The sequence below is a fragment of the Megalopta genalis genome, chromosome 3 (genome assembly GCF_051020955.1).
Source record: "Megalopta genalis isolate 19385.01 chromosome 3, iyMegGena1_principal, whole genome shotgun sequence".
Lineage (NCBI taxonomy): Eukaryota > Metazoa > Arthropoda > Insecta > Hymenoptera > Halictidae > Megalopta > Megalopta genalis.
Genome location: NC_135015.1, coordinates 7704993 through 7723689, shown reverse-complemented (window position 1 = coordinate 7723689; position 18697 = coordinate 7704993). Strand labels below are relative to the sequence as shown.

Here is an 18697-nt window from a genome sequence, read left to right as displayed (position 1 = left end):
GAAAGACGGGGAACGCGAATGTATTCTTATATGCGATAATGCAGTGTTGCTCCGCTGCATCCTGTGCATTGTTTTTCAAAAGGTATACAGTGTTTCACAATAGTGTTCTTACACCGTTTAAAACGCAATTACTTTTTTAAAACTGGACTAAATAGATTGAATTTATTTTTGGACGATAGTCTACTAGCAATGAATGAAATCTTTTTTTAATTTTGCTGTTATTTGAAGGACGTTTTCTCATTAAATTGAATTGTCCGATAAACTTGAAATTTTAAAAGAGCATTCACACGACTCATTGTCCACTATACTAAACGCGAAGAAAGCATAAAAATTCAGAAGTCGAACTTCAGGGTGTTGTAATTTTTTAAAAATATAGTTTAGTTCTTTAGCGGTCAATTTGGTTATTTTGATCAACGACTACTTCGTTTTTTAATTTCAAATTAACAAAATGGCTGCAATCGTGCGAGCGAGTAAGATTCTGTTTTTAAAAATACCTCGTTCAAAAAGTGCAGCTTATACAATTTTAAATATTTCGAGCTACGAAAATATATTTCATACTTCGAGCAATGCTACGCATTTGTGCAAGATTTCGGTAAAAACAGTCTCTCGAGTTCTTTTGAAAAAATTCTAAGAAGATCTATTAATGACTCCTTTGACAAAAATACCAGCTTTAACCCCTTAACGCGCAGAAACGTATTAACACGGGCGTGCAAAACCGGCCAAAATGTGCAGACCCGTATATATACGGTCGGCGTCGCAACTTATGTTATGTTACCTATATTAATTGAAAAACAGTACGATTGGTACAAAATTCGATCTGCAATGCGATTCAATATTCACTATAATTATTTATCCACTATTTTTATTGAATTTTTAGTAATTTTTGCATTTTTTTTACATATTTATTGAAATTAAGGTCCAAATATGTATTTTCTTAGATAAAAAAAATTGATTTTTTTTGGTCGGTTTTTTTTTTTAAATTGTGCATTAAGGGGTTAAGATAGGTCTAGGCAACTGATTGCTTACAAGCACCGGTCACTCGAATCATTGGCTTCATTATGATGTTCACTTGCTCGAGCCGCATAGGCGAACACGTGTTATGTTAACAATACTTAAAATTTAGAGCTATTGTTCGGGCAGTGGTATAGGACGACACGTTTCCTCTCCACGACAAGAATAATTTAGCACAGAAATGGAGATACAATTCGAAAGGCCGACGTTCATGAGCACGCTGAAAATGCGTGATTCGGATATCTAATTTGTCCCAGTGTTTATCTTCCGTCTGTGTATAATCTAGTTTTGCAATAGGCGGTCCATATTGTTAGCTCTTTTTACACCAGGTTCAATCAAAATATCAATATTGATTTCAAAGAAGACTCAGAAATATGCAGGAAAATTCAGTAGACATAGCTATGGCTGCCATGAAATCTACAAAAGCGTCTGCCTTGCGGAGGTTAAGGTTAAAAATCGCAATTAAATAAAAACAACTTTTTATTCCAATTTTATAATCCGTGAAGGTCTGAAAACGCGATTGTAGTGGATATATGAGGAATCGCGGTAGCTGTGTGTGCTAAAATTAACCAGATAAGATAACAAGTGAAAACATTAGAATATACGAATATTCTTACGTCTCCTCAGTTTATCGAAACCATTAATAGGCGAATCACATGTTTATGTAACTTCCGTTTCTTATCATTCATGAAGAATAGTTTCATTTTGCACGAAGATCCGCACAGTCCGGTGATGAATGCACATTTCACGAATGCTCGTGACCGTGTATGATCGCATTACAACAAATACAATCAACTTTTCATTTAGCTAAAAACTGTGCGGAAACACAAAAGCAATCGCAAAGCGGGATTACAAAAGTTTTCGTAGTTGCACAGCAACGAACGTCCTAAGTTGGACTAAAATATTGCTCTCCTATCAAGAAATCCCCTGTGAACGTCGAAGAGGGAGAAACGCAAGGACGATGCGAGCGATAATTAAATTCGTTAAGTTCAAGGATCCTCCTCTCGGCAGCACCTGGATCGACGCACACTTCGTTACCCTTTTTTCTTTGCTACGAATGATTCGCGGGAGGCATGACTCAGGAAATTGATGTCAGAATGTCGTGCAGACGAGAGGCCTGGGACAGATCGTTGCCAGCGAAGGTGGCGGGCCTTGTGGCGCCAGGTTGAGAGACCCTGCACTGGCGCCAGGATGGCTGGAACCTGACACGCGATCAATCAACTTGCTGCCCTGTCCACCAGGCTGGGTTTACCTGCTGGTTTACCTCATCGCTCGAGTTTGAATTCGAGCTCTAAATGCGCTGCATAATTCCCAGCTGCGGAAGGGAGCCAAACAGAAACTTTTAATTAAAATAGCGAGCAGTTTGCTCGTCCAGAAGGCACCGGGAATTTAACGAACGTAATTATACAGCTATAACGCGTGTACAACAAGCGCGAAGGCGGATCCCGGTGATCCACGGAGAACTGGGAGAATGTGGAACCCTGAAACGAATTCTCGCCGAGCTGCCAGGCTGCCTTGTCGCGTCCGGAGAACCGGAAGTATCCGGTGCAGGATGCTGCCGAACAACAACGCGTCAGATACATCTGAATTTGCGCCGGGCGTCCAAATGGCGAGTAAGCGCCGGGACGCGTCGCGTCCTCGCGATTCGCCGGTCTCTAGCAAACTGTGTAAATCCTCATGTAAATTCTCCTTCTAAAGGGATAACCTGCGACACACTCGGCAATCCTATCGTCGAGCTATCGCGGCATCAAAACCCATTTCCGTGTAATCTTCTCGGCTGTTAGTCGGCGATCGGAACGTGATACGGTCGGCCGTTATTGTTTATATTAATTTCATATCACCATTGGATATTGTTTCCAGCGGGCATTACGGTGACGAGAAATGGAGCCGGGTTGCGTGATTCATCGGGTCGTGGTACCCCGAAGGAGAAACGCGAGCCGTAATTGTGAATTATTTTCAGCATCGTTCGCCCGTAAACCCGTCGAGCCGCCGCCACGATACGCCAAACCACGCCAAGCCAAGCCAAGTCAGGCCAAGCTACGACGGACAGTGATACCTTCTCCCAAAAAGTAGGCCAAAATCCAATTTTCGAAGTATATACCAGCAAGAAAGTGCAGTCGAACTTGCGATGACGAATTTTTCTGCTGCATTGTTACGCTTTGTCCAGTGCCAGCCACGTAAAAAATTGCACAAAATCAAAGCATTTTAACATGAATTATTACATTCCAAATAAATGAACGTGCAAATTAATTCTGAAATCTCAGCAAATAATTCCTACGCCCACGTATGGGTGACATGACAGTCGGAGTGTTAACCTTTTAGGTACGGCTGAATTCTGCGCGAGGCTATTTCTCTGGACGGCAGAGTCTGATATGTACTGTACAGAGTGTCTGTATATTGTTAAGACTGTTGTAAATCGATGTGAAGACAAAAGAAGTATGAAACAATGCATATGAAGACGATTATTTAATTCAAACTACGACCGAGTGAGCTATTAGAATAAGCCACTATAGTGGTGCGTCGTTCAGAGAGATGACATCCGCGGAAGTCACTATAGTGGCGCATTGTGCCTAAAAGGTTAATAATGACATCTTATATCAAGCTAAAGATTATCCATTTGTAGAACATGTTGCCATTGATTTATATATGTATTATAAAAACGAACTTTGCACATAAACAACACAAAATATTTGTGAATCAAGTTTTCTGCTTCCCTCCTCGAGATGTCCTAAATCGTTGTCATATTATTATACAGGATGTCCCATGATTATGTTAACACCCGGAAGGAGGTGATTTATGAGATCATTTGAAATAAGTTTTTCCTCAGCGAAAATGCAATCCGCGGCTTTGTTTACGAGTTATTAACGAAAAACGCTGACCAATGAGAGACGAGATCAGCTGTCGCGTTAATAAGTGTTTTTCGTTAATAACTCGTAAACAAAGCCGCGGATTGCATTTTTGCTAAGGGAGAAGTGACTTCAAATCACCTCAGGAATCAGTTTTTTCCGGGTGTTAACATAATAATGAAACATAATTATGTATAACGGTACAGACAAAATTGTGATAGTCATCGAAAGACTTCCTACATAACATAAGACTCTTAACAAGCTCCATAATTGAAGATCTAAACTATGATATACAATCGAAAAATTTGCCAACTGGAAAGTATTTCATCAATTTTGTAATAAAGGCAGATCTCGATAAAAAAAACATTGATGTTTTAAAAGTATATAATTTATTATTAATAGAAACAGTTTTAAACCTGCTGCGGTTAATTTGACTCCTTGTGGTTCACTGATGGCTAAAGATGTTGGAATTAATAAAGTCGTGACAAAAAATAAGCTAAGAAACAATGCCCGTGTCAACCTCAAAAACAGAGGTTGATTTTCATGAAAATCCTCTGAAGTTGTAAATTGCGACCAACTTTTTGTGAAAAGATACCTCTGTGCAACGCTATCTTCCAGTTCGTGTTTCTCCGCCAGAGCCGGCCTTGACGATCTCCGCGCTACCTTTTCCTTCTAGTTAACAAAAATTTCACCGTAAGAGGATGTAACGTTAGATTATGGCAACGACGTTTCGGGACGGTAAGGAGAGAACTGTAAGAAGGGCCAGGGACGCGGCAGGGATCCGGCGTTAGTCGCGTAAACCGTTTCATCCTCATCGGTGCGGCGCAGCGTTGTTAGCGCGTGTCGCAGGGAAACGCGCGACCCGCTGCGAAGTAAAATCTCATTTGGCCGAAGGACGACGCCGCCGCCGCCGCGTGTGTATATAGACGCACCTAGACGGGATAAAATTACGTCGAGTTTGTCGTCTTTACGAGCGACGCCGAGCCGCGACGACAGGGAGCCACGCGGTCTGTGTAACAAGCAGAAACCGGTAGATTATGTCTTGCCTTACCTGTGCCCTAGGGAATAATTCATCTTGCCTTACGGAAAGTTGGTGTAACGGTCGAAGGGCATTTTACATTTTACCCTTCTTACTTTCTTATTCGTAAATTGCAAAACGCTGAATCCGAAGCCGTTGAATTTTTCAATTTCATTTATAGCGTCGTTGCAGTTGCTGCAAAGTTCGAAGTCGAATTACAGCTGGCAGCTGGACTTCTTTCGTTTCTGAGATCGGTGAACGTCATTCTACTTCAGTCTTTTCAGTTGTGTTTTTCCTCCTAGGAAGTTGGCTTTGACTTATCAATTAATCTGCAAAAGCAGGAAGATCGTCTCTTGTTTTCCCTGTGCCTTGGGGAATAATTTATTTTAGCTTAGGAAAAGGCGACGCCTGCGGTCTAAAAGGCATTTTACATTTTTCCATTGTAATTTACTTCGGACTTTAAGACTCAAAGTATCAGGTCTCGGTCTGTTGATTTTTTCCAGTTAATTTGAGAGAATGAAGAAGACCATCTGCTGCACTGCTTGCTTCTTGTCAGAAAGACAAAATTAGGACGCAGTGAACAAAAGGACACGTAATCCAAGCTTGAAAGGGAAAAATTGCGAGTGCTGCACAAGAGCAAGAACAGAAATGAAGAATGTAATGGTCAAGGAGATAAGAAGTATTATTGCTTCGTTAGCCTCGATTCATGCAGTTCTTGCAGGCAAAATGAAAAATGGATGCAGTGCATGAAGCGATGATTGTACACGCGAAGAATGTCAGGTCGAAACGGTAGTCTACGGTGACCGAATAATATCGGACAGCAAATGTAACACGACGGTACAAGAATCTTTTTGTGGTAAACGTTACAGTTTTCACGAAATTGTAATCCGAAGTAAAATCGTCGCTCTGACCCCGATCCCTCGAACTTCGAAGTCGTTCACGCTATCACGCATCGCCGGATGGGTGGAAGCCGTACGCAGTTCAGCGATGTTCAAGCGATTGTTCCTCGGGGAACTGATTGCAAAAGTTGTCTGTGGATTCGCAGCCGACCCTCGTGCAGCGTGTCCACGTCGTTCGAAGTTCTCTGTCCCGCTCCAGAAAATAAGGTCTATTTCCATTTACGGTGCGAAATACCCCGAAGGGCGGAGGCAACGGAGATACCGAGAACTAGCAGCCTATTTGCATTCAAATCAAAAATCTTAATGACGAGATTCTTGTCGGGGGAGACTCGTCTTCGATTTAGAAGATTTCGTTTTGCCGGCGAGTTAGGGGGAGCAAATGACTTTCGCCTCTTATCGAGTCGACTAGCTGCTCTTAGACGCGCAGGGCGCTTCAGATAAAAAATTCGTTCAACTTTCTCATCAGTTGGAATTCCTGTCCCGGTTCTATCTCTGCCGCGGCGCGTCTAGATCGAGCGCGATATTACACGTAATTTTAAACGATGCGAGAGATGGCAAGACGCATCGATTTTATCGGCGCCCGTTTGCGCAAACATCGCGTCCCGTCGTCGCCGCTTTGATGTCGCCAATTCCACCTCGATTGATATATCCGTGTACATATCTAGGCCCACCTTGGAACGGGTCATCAAACGAAGACTCTACCCTGTACGGGGGGAAGGGGTAGGCGGCGAGGGCTAGCATGATTGCGGGAACGAGCAACATCGCGATATCGAGCACCCGACCGAGTTTGCCCTGTATAAGCCTGCCGCCTCGCCGACGTTCGACGACGTCACGATTTTCCGGCAGGTGATATCGAGTCCCGTCGGATTTTCGCAGGGCACAACCGAGATTGGTGCTGGTAACGACGCGTCGACGATGTTTACCCAGACACGAGGGTGGAAACGATCCTCCATGATTCGTGTGTACGTGCTCGCGAAAGTGCTCACGGAGTCCTGCAACCGAGAAACTTACGACTCGTTTATATATCTATCGACCCGCGCGAACTTCAGCTACTTTGTGAATGCACCAAGAGTTCAACGGCCCTCGGGAATCGAACGGCGCCGGAATAGAGAAATTCGTGGTCGCAAACAACGACCGGCGAGTTTGAAAATTCCCGATCCCTCATCGTTTCACGTTACGGTCCAACGACATGTGTAAATTTGCTGGAAGTTCGGCTACCTTGGTGATGAAACGTGTCGCGTTACGGGCGCTTTAATGGCAACAAAAATTTAGAGATACAATTTAAACAGACACCGATTGATATTAAACCTTTGCGCTCGGAGCCATGTTAACTCTGAATCCAAAATAGTTTTTTTTTCACTCATACAACAGTTACGCTTTTACTTCTCTATTCATTTATTTATTTATTTGTTCGTTGTACGGTCAAAAACCCGTTAGTAGACAGTATTGGAAGGTATCTGCTCAGTTATGATTGAGAACGGAGTTTACAAGAAAATAAAGAAATGTAATAGAACTACAAAATTCGCATCGTACAAATAAAATGGATATTAAATGCACAAAGTGCAGTCAGAGATTGTTCACTCAATTTCTAAAGAATTACTTTTGAAAGCTTTATAAATACAAACGTCTTCTACAATGTTAAAATTATTTTCGAACGTTCTAGTGGTACCTTACAATCACCACTTGAGTGTAAAGGGTTAATACTGTTCGTAAACTGTATAACCACGTTTCGAGTAACAAACTCGTTAAGTGCCACGTCTCTAATTAGATTCAGAATTTCTATTGATATATTCGAATAGATTGAGCTTTACCAAGATTTTTAAAGTGTACAAAAGTTAGGTACAATAGTTCAGGTTCTAATTTAAGTGTCATTAATTCGCTTACAGTAGAGACTCTCTTATCTGAAGATTAATTGTTGCAATATCCTGATACCAAAACATTCTATTATCTAAAAATGTCATTCAAGTCCTCGACTAGGTGATAATGTATCTACACAATAAAATAATTAGATAATAGAACGTTTGTATAGCAGAATATTGTAAAAATAAATGTTCGTATAAGAAAGTCTCTATTGCACTTTAGAATCCTGTAGAAATATCTTTACATCTGCAATCAACGTATTAAATGCACTCGCAGACCATCTAAAGCCGATTGTCTCCGGAGCAAAGCCAGAAACAAGGAAATGTTCCTTATTTTTAAGTTACTTTATGACGCGGAATCACCCCCTCTAGCGCAGACGCTGGGACAGGCTGTACAAACGACGGTAATAATTACGCGAAACCGTGGGTCGGATAATTTGGTACGGCAATGATTTCTTTTTAGCATGAATTAAACGGACCGTGAAATTTTTGGCGGAGCACGTTGATACCGTAATAAATCAGGCTGTATTTAGTGGTTAAAAGCTCCGTTTAAGGTTGTTTTATGAATGGCCGCGAAGGTGGAACGGATCTCTCGTGCTCAGTCCTCATACGTTTCGTGCTCTCTGGCTGAGCAAGGGGCTGTTCCAGTTTTGGATAAGCTGGTGAATAAAAGGACGGCGGCGTAGGTGCGGGGACGGGGGTGGTCACGGCGCCCGTTCGTCTACCGCTCCTGGTCGATGGCTTCCTCCAGCCCCTCCTGCTCCCCGGTGTTATCAACAAACTTCTCAGTACCGGTGTAGCAGTATTCGTAGACAGTCATGATTCATTCGACCCGGTAATGGTGTAATTCGACGATCATGAACGTTACTTGAATTGCGTGCAATCAGGGAAAAAGGAATTCGAGACTGAATACGGTAATTTCGGCTGCGTAAGTTTTAACCCTGTTATCGATTCAACTTAAATCGCTGCCGGCTTATCAATTTTGCACACCTCGATCGCGCCCGGCGATCTTGTTTCACTGCGCCGCACTGCTACTTTTTAGCGAACGCGAAACTTGTAGGGTGAAGATGCTATTTGCTCGACGTGATACCGCCTATCCGATGCTTTCGAAAATTTATGATACCCTGCCAACGGTGCAACTACCTTTCGCAAATATTTATTAAAATCAGGATTGCGCTGCGCTGAATACGTTAGAGCTCTCGAACTATTTTATCCGCCGTTCGAGTTTTCATTTGCCCACAAAATAAATAAGCAACTGGAATACTTGCAAGAAAGGTCTCCTAGATGTCTAATTAGTTTTGAAAGACTGACGATTAGATGTTATAGTATCCCACCTCCTACTAATTAATATGAGTGTCATTCGCCCGGAAAATTTAATATTCATTATAATATTCATTTATTTTTATTATTATCAATATTTTTTTTATTATTATCAATAATATTCATTTATTTATTATAAAATTTAATAGAGTCAAAATGCTAAGAACTAAATTAATAGGAGATACTTCGTTACTATAATCGTTGCTGATCGTTTGTAAACTAATTGGACATCTGGGGAACTTCCTTTGTTAGTGTAGAATGTCATTTTATATGATACGAAGGCTGTGGATGTCGAGAAAGTACCTCGAAGAAAGTGTCCCAAAAGAATCCTCGGAACTCTAGAAACTTTTAAATCCCTAGAGAGAGTTTCTTTAGAGTATGGGTAGAGATATCGGCTAAGAAACCCTGAGCTTTCAGAAACAAACTATTCCAAAGGAACGACTTCTCGATTCCCTTCAGGAAACATGAGGTCCCAAGGTCCCTTTTGATACTGCTGGGACTCAAAGGAGAAAACATTAAATGCATTTTTGAATCTATAGAAGAAAGCCCTTCAAAGTGTTTTTGAGTCTCTAGAGAAAGACGCTGGAGCTTCTTAGATCTCAATCAGAGAAGTTTCCAAGAAACCTCTAGGAACCCAAAGGTAGATCACCCGAGGGACTTCTGAGGCTTCCGATCGAGTTCTCGCGAGAGACTTCTGAGACTTAATGGGGGTATTCAGATCGCAGAAAGGAAGGGGCAAGGTAAGTTCTCCGAGGAACCCCTATGATCGCAGGAAATCTTTCTATGGGGCATTTTAGGATTGAAGGATACAGGTTGAGAGGGGCCTTTGAAACTTGAAGCAAAGATCACGCAGGGAATCTTCGAGACTTTACGTAAAAACTTCTTCATGGAACTCTTAAAGCCTCAAAGGATAGCTACGGGACTACTCATGATCTGACGGAAAATTCCCTAAAGACCCTTTGAGGCTCTAGTCTTTGAAGAAATCCTGCATAAAGAGTTTTGTAGAAACTGACCGATAATATTTGAAGTCTTACGAAAACTTCAAGCTTTTATTATTTTATTCTATTTATGATTACGAATATAATATATGGATTATGAGGCGCGGCAGTTATTATATACTTTAATCAGATCTATAATTATTTGTGTGAACGCATTTCACAGCGTCAACGACAATTTAAGTACAAATGTGCTTAATTAATTATCGCCCGTCAAATTTCCATCGAATATTATTCGAGGCAAGCTGCTACTAATTTTGATTGATATTAATTATTAATTATGGTTTAATCTATCACTTTTCCAATTATCATTTTCATCAATCCCTGTTCACACTCATATTTTGTACTCTGTTAATTACAATATTGTCTCCGTTGTCGCCCTCCAGTTTACGTAAGTTAATCCGGTTTAGCAATCAATTATTTCTTATTTACTGAAACTATTTACTGTGTGCACATTGTCACGCATCAAAGTATTGGCACAGCTATTAAACTAGATTTCAATCACATAGTTCCATATGAATTTCATTCGAAATTATAATTACTATGTCTATAACGGAATGCGCGCAAATAACCACATAAATTGATCCTATAATATTATATTGTGTAATTACAGATTGTATTGCGAAAACTTTTTCATTAGGCTAGAAAACTTTGACACATTTCTTTTTATTCCATTAACTATTATTTTATCAAAAAATTTATCTTTATTCAATTTCAATACAGATCAATGTTATTTATTAACAACAATTGATATATAATACCAAATAAGTTCTCCGGAGTGCCAGAAAGAAAATAAGTAATGTTTTCGTCGATGAAATGTTTATTTTTATGCTTACGTTTTAATCAAGATTTTTAACCTCTTTAATTTCGTATTCAGAAGTGACAGACACTTCGAAAGCATTATCGTACGTTCGATAAATACCAAAATTGATTTTTTGGCAAATGAACAGGTCCGATGCAGACCCACGGAGCGTTGCGTGTCGTCTGAATAGAATATTCCGTCCACGCATACAGTATGCACAGCATGCTTTTTCGTGAAAATAGTACACGGTAAAACGTCGCGTTCCACCGGTTGGAACTCGGCGTCTTACAGCGGCGTAACAGCGGGTGTTTCTGGAAAATGAAGTCACTCTGATAATACTGAGGGTATACGACGAACGTTCTGCCAATTTTCGAGCCGAATAATCGTTTCAGGTCCGATGCGGACTTAACGAAAGACGGCCGAGAAATTGCGGTTGTCTGTTGTAGCCGTAATATCGACTATATATTCCGGTCGTGTACCGTGCAAACTGTATTACATGTCTGCTCTACATCCTGTAATTTTCACGGCGGCGAGTATTGCAGATGGGATCCTCGTACTTCAATAAATCTTCGCGGCAAAGTTGCCAAGGGATTCGCAGAAAATTCCTGGTTTCAAAATAAAATCGATCAGCACGGAATCCGTCGGGAAACGAAATTGAAATAAGGGCCAATTGGAATATCGTTTCTACCGGAATGATGCCGTGTAAAATTATCAATTTGATTACGTCAACGCGGGGGCGGTACGCCAATGCTAACTGAACGCGTTCGAAATTCCGATCAGGAATTTCTGGAACTCGAACTGCACAGCGATTTCTCGCGGTGTAATCGACATACCCATGAAATATGTATGTCGCAGATAGTCCGTGCATAGACGATCGAATTAACGGCGGATCATTTCCCAGGGTATTACTCGTTTCTGATCCGACGAGGCTTACTATGCCGCCGATTCGCGAGAGATGCGCGTGGCTGCATCCGGGACCCAGTGCGCTGCAGTGGGCGGGAAACCCGATTTTCCGGGCCAAAAATATATTAGCGTTATTTTAAGAATTAAGATCATGTAGTAGATCGTTGAATTCGAATTGAACAGCCAGGGTATTATGATATAAAGAATATTAACATTCCTCAAATCGAGATCACCCATGCTTTTTTATGAGGAAAACATTTTTCGTAATTTTTTATGTCGTAATTTGTAGAAAAGTGAATACTGATCAACTGTTGTTGGAAACATGTTCTTGCCAGATTATAGAATATATTGAGAGGTTATATTCCACTTGAGAGCGTGTTGCTCTTCATAATTGTTCAACACTCGAATGGCAGACATTTTGACAAAAACGTAACAGAGTGTGTTTAGGTTGATTCATAATTTTATTTATTAATTGATTGAACATATTTTTTAATGCACTTCTTCTAAACACGCTGGTCTTTGGATTGGACATAATGAAACATGTGAAAATTTTAACTAATTGTCGAATACTTAATAGTTTAATAATAAGACCGAATCGTTGGTCTTCCTGGCTCCTTTGGCATTCAAGTTTCAGGATTAATTTCCTGCTTTAATTATTCCACTGAGAACATTTCCTGCAGCGAAGAAATCCTATTACAATAAAATTCAGAGTACGGTGATTATAAAAAGATTCTTATCAAAGTTACGTTTCTCCGATATAGCTAACGAGTCCGAGTGTTCATTAATCTTTTAATAGCCGCCATTTCCTCTACCGTACGAAGTAATACATTGCAGATCTTCATGAATTCAAATTCCGTAGTGATTTCGAGAAACGAGTAAAGTATATGATATCATAAATTTAGCTATGGTGTTGTATAATTCTTAACAAGATTCATATTGCTCTAATAAGATCTTTTAAATGTCAGATTGCGATCGTCATCGCATTTTGCATGCATCAAACAGGTCTGCGAATTATACGCAGTGATTCATTGCAATCCTTTCTCTTCTTAGGAAACGAATAGGTCGGGAACGAACTGGATTGCATGAGTCAAAGCTTTAAACTGCTTTATTACTACGAAGTATGCAGAAATTGTGCTGTTTCTAAAACATGGATGTTTTCGAGCAATAAAGATTGTCGTGCAACAAGCATTGTTATGGTCAAAGAAGTTAAAATGAAATATTTTTACTGCGTCTACGTTTCCAGTGGATTAAAAATGATACGAACGTATATTAAATTTTGCATTTCATAATTTTCTGCATGCTTCACACGTTACGGATCCGTCAAATTTCGTACTTCGTTATTACGTTATCGACATTTCTCGCATGTTCCGAGTACAACAATATCTCATTGTTATAATGTCCATTCTTCAAACATTATTAGGACGGTGTTCGATAAGCGGGCGAACGATATTGTAACAGCGGTGCTCTCGATTGACGTATCATTATCATTTCAGGCATTATTATTTTCGTTTTCTCTTATTGTATACCTTTATTTCATTAAATATTCTCGATCCGTCCTAGTTTAGTCTCCGTTATTGTTGTAATGATTTATTATTATAATTATTAATATCGTTGCTATAACAATTTGATGCAATGCATCTAAAAAGTTAAGCAGCTTCATTTTTGAAAACTAGGTGCTAGTTATTGCGAATTGGTATGCAAAATAATAATAGTCTGCATTAATTGCAAGTCATAGGAGCTACAGAAACATTTATTTTTTAAATCTGCGATACTATATTATCTATAAATACTTATTTACACATCTAATTATTTTTCTGAATTTAATTTTTTTGCGGCGTGGGTTTATAAGGTTTTATAAGGTTCAGAAGACTATCTTTATAATCTGCATTATTCCGGTTATGTTCGTGAGACATTGTGAAGCGTAGGACAGTGCCCTTTCTAAGAATCTAACAAATAAATGGCTTTGAACCGGTTGTAGGCTAGCTCACTCACACTCTTTATGGTATGGTGTACCATGATACTTGTCAGACGAGACAGGAACATTTTATTATGATACTGTCCGAGTGGTTGTTTTTTGGCACAGTGGTTAACATTTGCATCTAAAGGTACTGATTCCATATTTTATATCATTAACATACCTCTAATATTAATTTAATATACACAAATATTTATAACGTTATAAATACTGGGCTGCTCTTGAATTATCTGAAAATATGTACCTAAATTCACACAACTATCTATTTCTACTGTGATCGATTCCTATGATATTTGAAAAGTGACATGATTTTTATTATAACTAGGCTGCGGATTCTTATGCAAAATAAAAATTGTCTGCATCAATTGAAAGAAGTAGAAAGTAATTAGCAAGTTCACTGTTTGTTCAGTCGTTTTGATAGATGAAAAATAATACATTGACATTTTCAAATTCTTTCAATCTTCTCACTATCTTAAGTTGCATTTACTCGATTTTCCCATAAATGCAAAAAATCCGCGGTCTAATTATGTCACGTGATACGTGCAAATGGACGAATGCCACCAACAATTTGCCGCATTTGTCTCACGACGTGGACGTTAAATATTCGAGATGCCTGCACTCGTAACAATGCGTGATCGAAGAATCGATCTCGCAGTAGATTGCAGCGAGTGCCCGACACAGCCCGGCGAACGTGAGATCATCCGGCGTGTCCACGCCCACGTGAACCACCAATGACGTCACTAGTGCACAACGGCTGCAAGTAGCCGGCTCCAGAGGAATGTCCCAGCGTCCATTGGGTCGCATCTGGTTTTCTCTTCTGGTCGCAGTCGATTTGCTCCGTCCTGTTTGTCGCGTTACTCTCCGGAACGGACGGCGTCGGCGTGTTTTCGCGAGCGAATATCGGCGAAATTCCGCGCGAAAGTGTGATTCCTCGGCCGGAAGTTTCTTCCCATGGTATATCGAACTAGGCCGGTGTACACGGAAAGATGACGGGTGGGTTCAATTTCGCACGCTCCCCCCCTTGGAACTTTACGATCGGAGCACGTGTTGCGAAGCGTCAAATTTTTTGCGAGCTCCGAGGCGAAATCGGGAACGGGAACCGGGCGTAATCGATTTTTACGAGTGAATCCACCGTACGCCGTCTTCGTGTCCTCTGTGCACCGTTTCTGAATTATGCCAGCTGGCCTTGTGTTTCATCGAGCGCGAGTGTGTGCGGAGTATTAGTTCGCACGCGTTTCACGATAATTGTGAAGGAACCGTGCGAGCCCAGCGATCGCATTGTTCCGGCTCCTCGGTTGTCCAGCGTTGTGCCAACTCTTTTGTTATGCAGATGGTCTCGAAGTTTTGTTCTCAACGGCGCATACCGCCTTTCGTTGCGGCATATTATTCGGTCGCGCGGCCGGATTCCGAAAGAGTAACGACCTTACGTTCCACACCCGGGATCGGGACAATTTAACGCGGCGCACGTTCGCGATGTTCCTCTTTGGAAGCTGAGCCTCGGCACAAGAGAACGCTTTTTGTCCCCGTTCCACGCGGAGACCCGCCGAAAACCGTGCGCGCCGCGAGAGGTGTAATAATGCACGGTCTATTAGCGGCTCATGAAAAATACCCGCGCTAAAATCCACGTACCCTGTAATTGGATTTCCATTCTTGCGCCTTTAACGCGCTCGCCGCCGAACCGTGAAATTTCGTCGAATCAAATTTGTTTAACCCTTAAATGCATATTGTTGCCAATTGTCTACATTCCAGTTCCACTTAATTTTATTCAAAAACCTGAGTATGTGCGTTTTCGAACACACGTTGATGACAATAGACAATAAACCATGTGTGAAATAAATGACTTGACATTACTTTTGGCGAGTAAGTTATATGTTTTTTGACATTCGAATGTGGTGGGTGATAACTTCCAGGTCGCAAAGGATTTTCACTGAGTGCATCAAATGCAAGGTTGCTTTGTGTCACAACAAAAATCGCAATTGCTTTGCTGCATTTCATTTATGAATAATGTGAAAATTCCTATACTAATAGATGATATAAATACATGACCATTTGTTTACGTCTACAATAATTTTAGTAATAAACGCATATTGTTGCCAAAAGTCTACATACAACTTTTTTTCAAAATAAATACTCAATATTATCACCTAGATTTTTTTATTTATTTTTTACGTAACCTATGACTACATTCCTATAAAAAACGATTTTTTACAATTCAAAACAAAAAATCATGCATTTAAGGGTTAATCACACGCGTATCCGATGCAAGGATTTAATGTAACAAATTGCCGTTTTATTTTTCATCCGTCGAACGCAACGAGGATAGGACATTTCTTCCAATTAGTTCGGTAACTCGCATAAAATCTGCAGATTAGCATGTTCACGAATTATTTTGTAAGAACCGGAATGAGAGAAATATTGTTTTCAAGAATACATATTTGTATTCTGGAAATAGTTTTATGATCTGGTAATTACGCCTTCCACTGAATTCAATCTGGAGAGGTCCGTGGAGCAGTTGCTCTCGCATCGAATAAATACATTAGTGTTACGCTCTTCGTGTAGAAGTATCTACTATCTACATACATGTTTTTACATGAATTTTTCGAGTTACGACGACGTGCTTTCGAAGAGTTACTCGGCACACCGCAGCATATTTTACGACCTCGGCGACTTTGGATATTAATACAAAAAATCTCATACATCATAAAAAGTTCTCTAGATACTTCCTGCGCAGCAGACTTACAGTCTGCCGATGCTACACGTGGGCGGCACTATTTGATGCGATAGTAGGTTACACGCCCACATCGTACTCCGTCCGTGTTATCTATAATCCAGAACGCACCTTCTTATCTTGCTTGATTTTCAGTTATGGTTTACATTCGGTTACCCAGTAAGCACTCCAACTTCAAATCATTCGTTCTATCATGCAATTTCGCATAATCTGAATCGATAGCATCGGTAGAATTCAAATCGTTTGAATTCACTTATCTTTTCATTAGCGCCAAGTACATACTTCGATTACCTTTATCGTATTGTTTGCTTCCTCATTTTGAGATTATTAAATACACGCTGTAATCATTTCCACTTCTAGATTTATCACATTGGATTAAATAGTTGCACGATATTGAACACTTCTACAAACAATGAATAAGTAGTTTTTAGAACAATGCTATCTCTTGGATTTGAAGTGAACTTAATTCTTGCAGCATGGGAAATATAAATAGAGCCCTGAAAACATAAGATTTCATTTGATAAAACTATATTGAGAGTTTAATCGTCTTGGAAATACTGATTCTACATGAATTGAATTTGAAGCGAACGACAATATTTTCTTATTACTTTCCACAAATGTATTTTCAATTTCGTTTTTCCCTGCTTGTATCGTATCGAGAAAGCAAGATCACAGTTTAACGCAGCACATATTAATATTATCAGAGATAACATCTCTCGAACTCCCAACATGTGTGATAAGTACTATGCATTTGTGAGTAGACTGTGTGGATTTTTATAAACATGTAGAAAATTCAATGAAATAAATATTTTTCATCAGACTTGCTGTTTAACAAATTCAACGAAATAAATATTTGTTTAAATTTGTTTAAATTGAACAATCATAATACAGAATTTATTCTTTACGTTCTACACAGAAACGGACACGTTGGGCTCTCCTGACAAAACTGATTACACGTAATATTTACCAACAAATAGAATATTATTCATGTTTACAATGTATCTAGGGTACAGAATGATTTAACATAAATTAAATAGAGCACTTGCTCGATTTAATTGCTTTCATATCAATTGATGAAGATAAATTCACACGTTGAATACAGCGTTGGTCATATATGAGTGACAAGATTTTTATACTACCTGCCAATATTCATATTTATTGTAATATAATAGATCAAATTAAATTGTACTAGGATATTTAGAACGCAAAGAAATTCAAATACCGTCGATTATAATAAATTGTCACTTCCTAGTTTCTGTTTCATTAATTAAATTATTTTGATTCTTTTAGGAATTTTTGTGATCAATTCACTTCTATATTACTTACTTCTATATTATAATAATCCTGCAGCGTTTCTACAATGATAGCTCGAAACTTACATTTTTCGAGTGCCGCTGTTTTTGTCGCAAAACGTGCCACATTGTCGCGGGAGACCTCGGACCACCGTCGAAAGAGACGACGAAGCTCTTCGACGATTTGAAACGATTAAACGTCTCTTCGTAATTCGATTCCGTCGGAGCGAGTAATCCTGCAGCTTCGATTAATCCCTCGTCTCCGGATCTGTTTACGCAGGTAGTCGACATCGAGGCGTTGCCAAGGTCACGAGGGAGGAGCTGAGGTCATCGCTGCACCTATGTTGTGCGGCGAACTTCTGAACGGTGGCTTCGTCAGTACCGGAGCGGTACCGGTGGTTCCCTACGGTCTCTTAGGATTCTGGCTGCCCGGCTGCCTACGTGCTACCAGCCCTACCTCCCTCAACTCGTCTTACCTGACCCTGTTGGCCGAGCTTCTGGCCACGGGCCACCCGGCGATACGAAACGAACTGATGGACCTTACCAAGAAGACCGAGCAGGCTGGCACCGACGGTGCGGTCGACCTTGCCCTCGACCTGTACGCCGACGACATCGACGAGAGCGTCTTCCTTGGTAAGTACTCGCATCTCCGCCTCTCTTTGCCACCGGTCCAAGGATATTCTTTGTTAGCAGCCGCATTGTCGGAGACGAGGCGCCTAACGCGGCTATGGAGTCTATTTTTAAATGTCTAATCCGGTGGATACAGCGCAGGCAATATAGTTTCCTCCTTGCCCCTTAATTATGCTCTGAGATTGCAGTGGATGATACTAAACCGTGTTAGCTTATGCTAATGTGGCGGACCAGACATAAAAAGACACGTCCTTCAAAAACGGGGTGTGCATATGCCTTTTTCGGGTTTTCCCGACGCAAGGCGTACACACCGCGATAAAACAATAAAAACGTTGGGACACAGCTTCGGACCATAGGTCCCGGATCACCCCGGTCGGAAAATCTTCGGGAAAGGCCTTCGCCCTTCCCAAGGACTTTCC

The 18697-nt window shown here is 40.5% G+C and overlaps 1 protein-coding gene across 6 annotated transcripts in view; it reads left to right on the top strand.

Annotated features, from left to right (window-relative positions):
- The window catches only part of LOC143259021 (protein Fe65 homolog), a 324885-nt gene that overhangs the window by 81141 nt on the left and 225047 nt on the right, over nt 1-18697 (top strand). For 4 of the 6 annotated variants that reach the window (XM_076519760.1, XM_076519754.1, XM_076519758.1 and 1 more), the window contains exon 3: nt 17929-18281. In XM_076519760.1, coding sequence (XP_076375875.1) covers nt 17990-18281 — 292 coding nt within the window. In that variant the 5' untranslated portion in view covers nt 17929-17989. Of the gene's footprint in view, nt 1-8423; nt 8562-14481; nt 14622-17928; nt 18282-18697 lie in introns of those variants that run through there. The other 2 variants (XM_076519755.1, XM_076519756.1) reach the window with 2 other exon arrangements.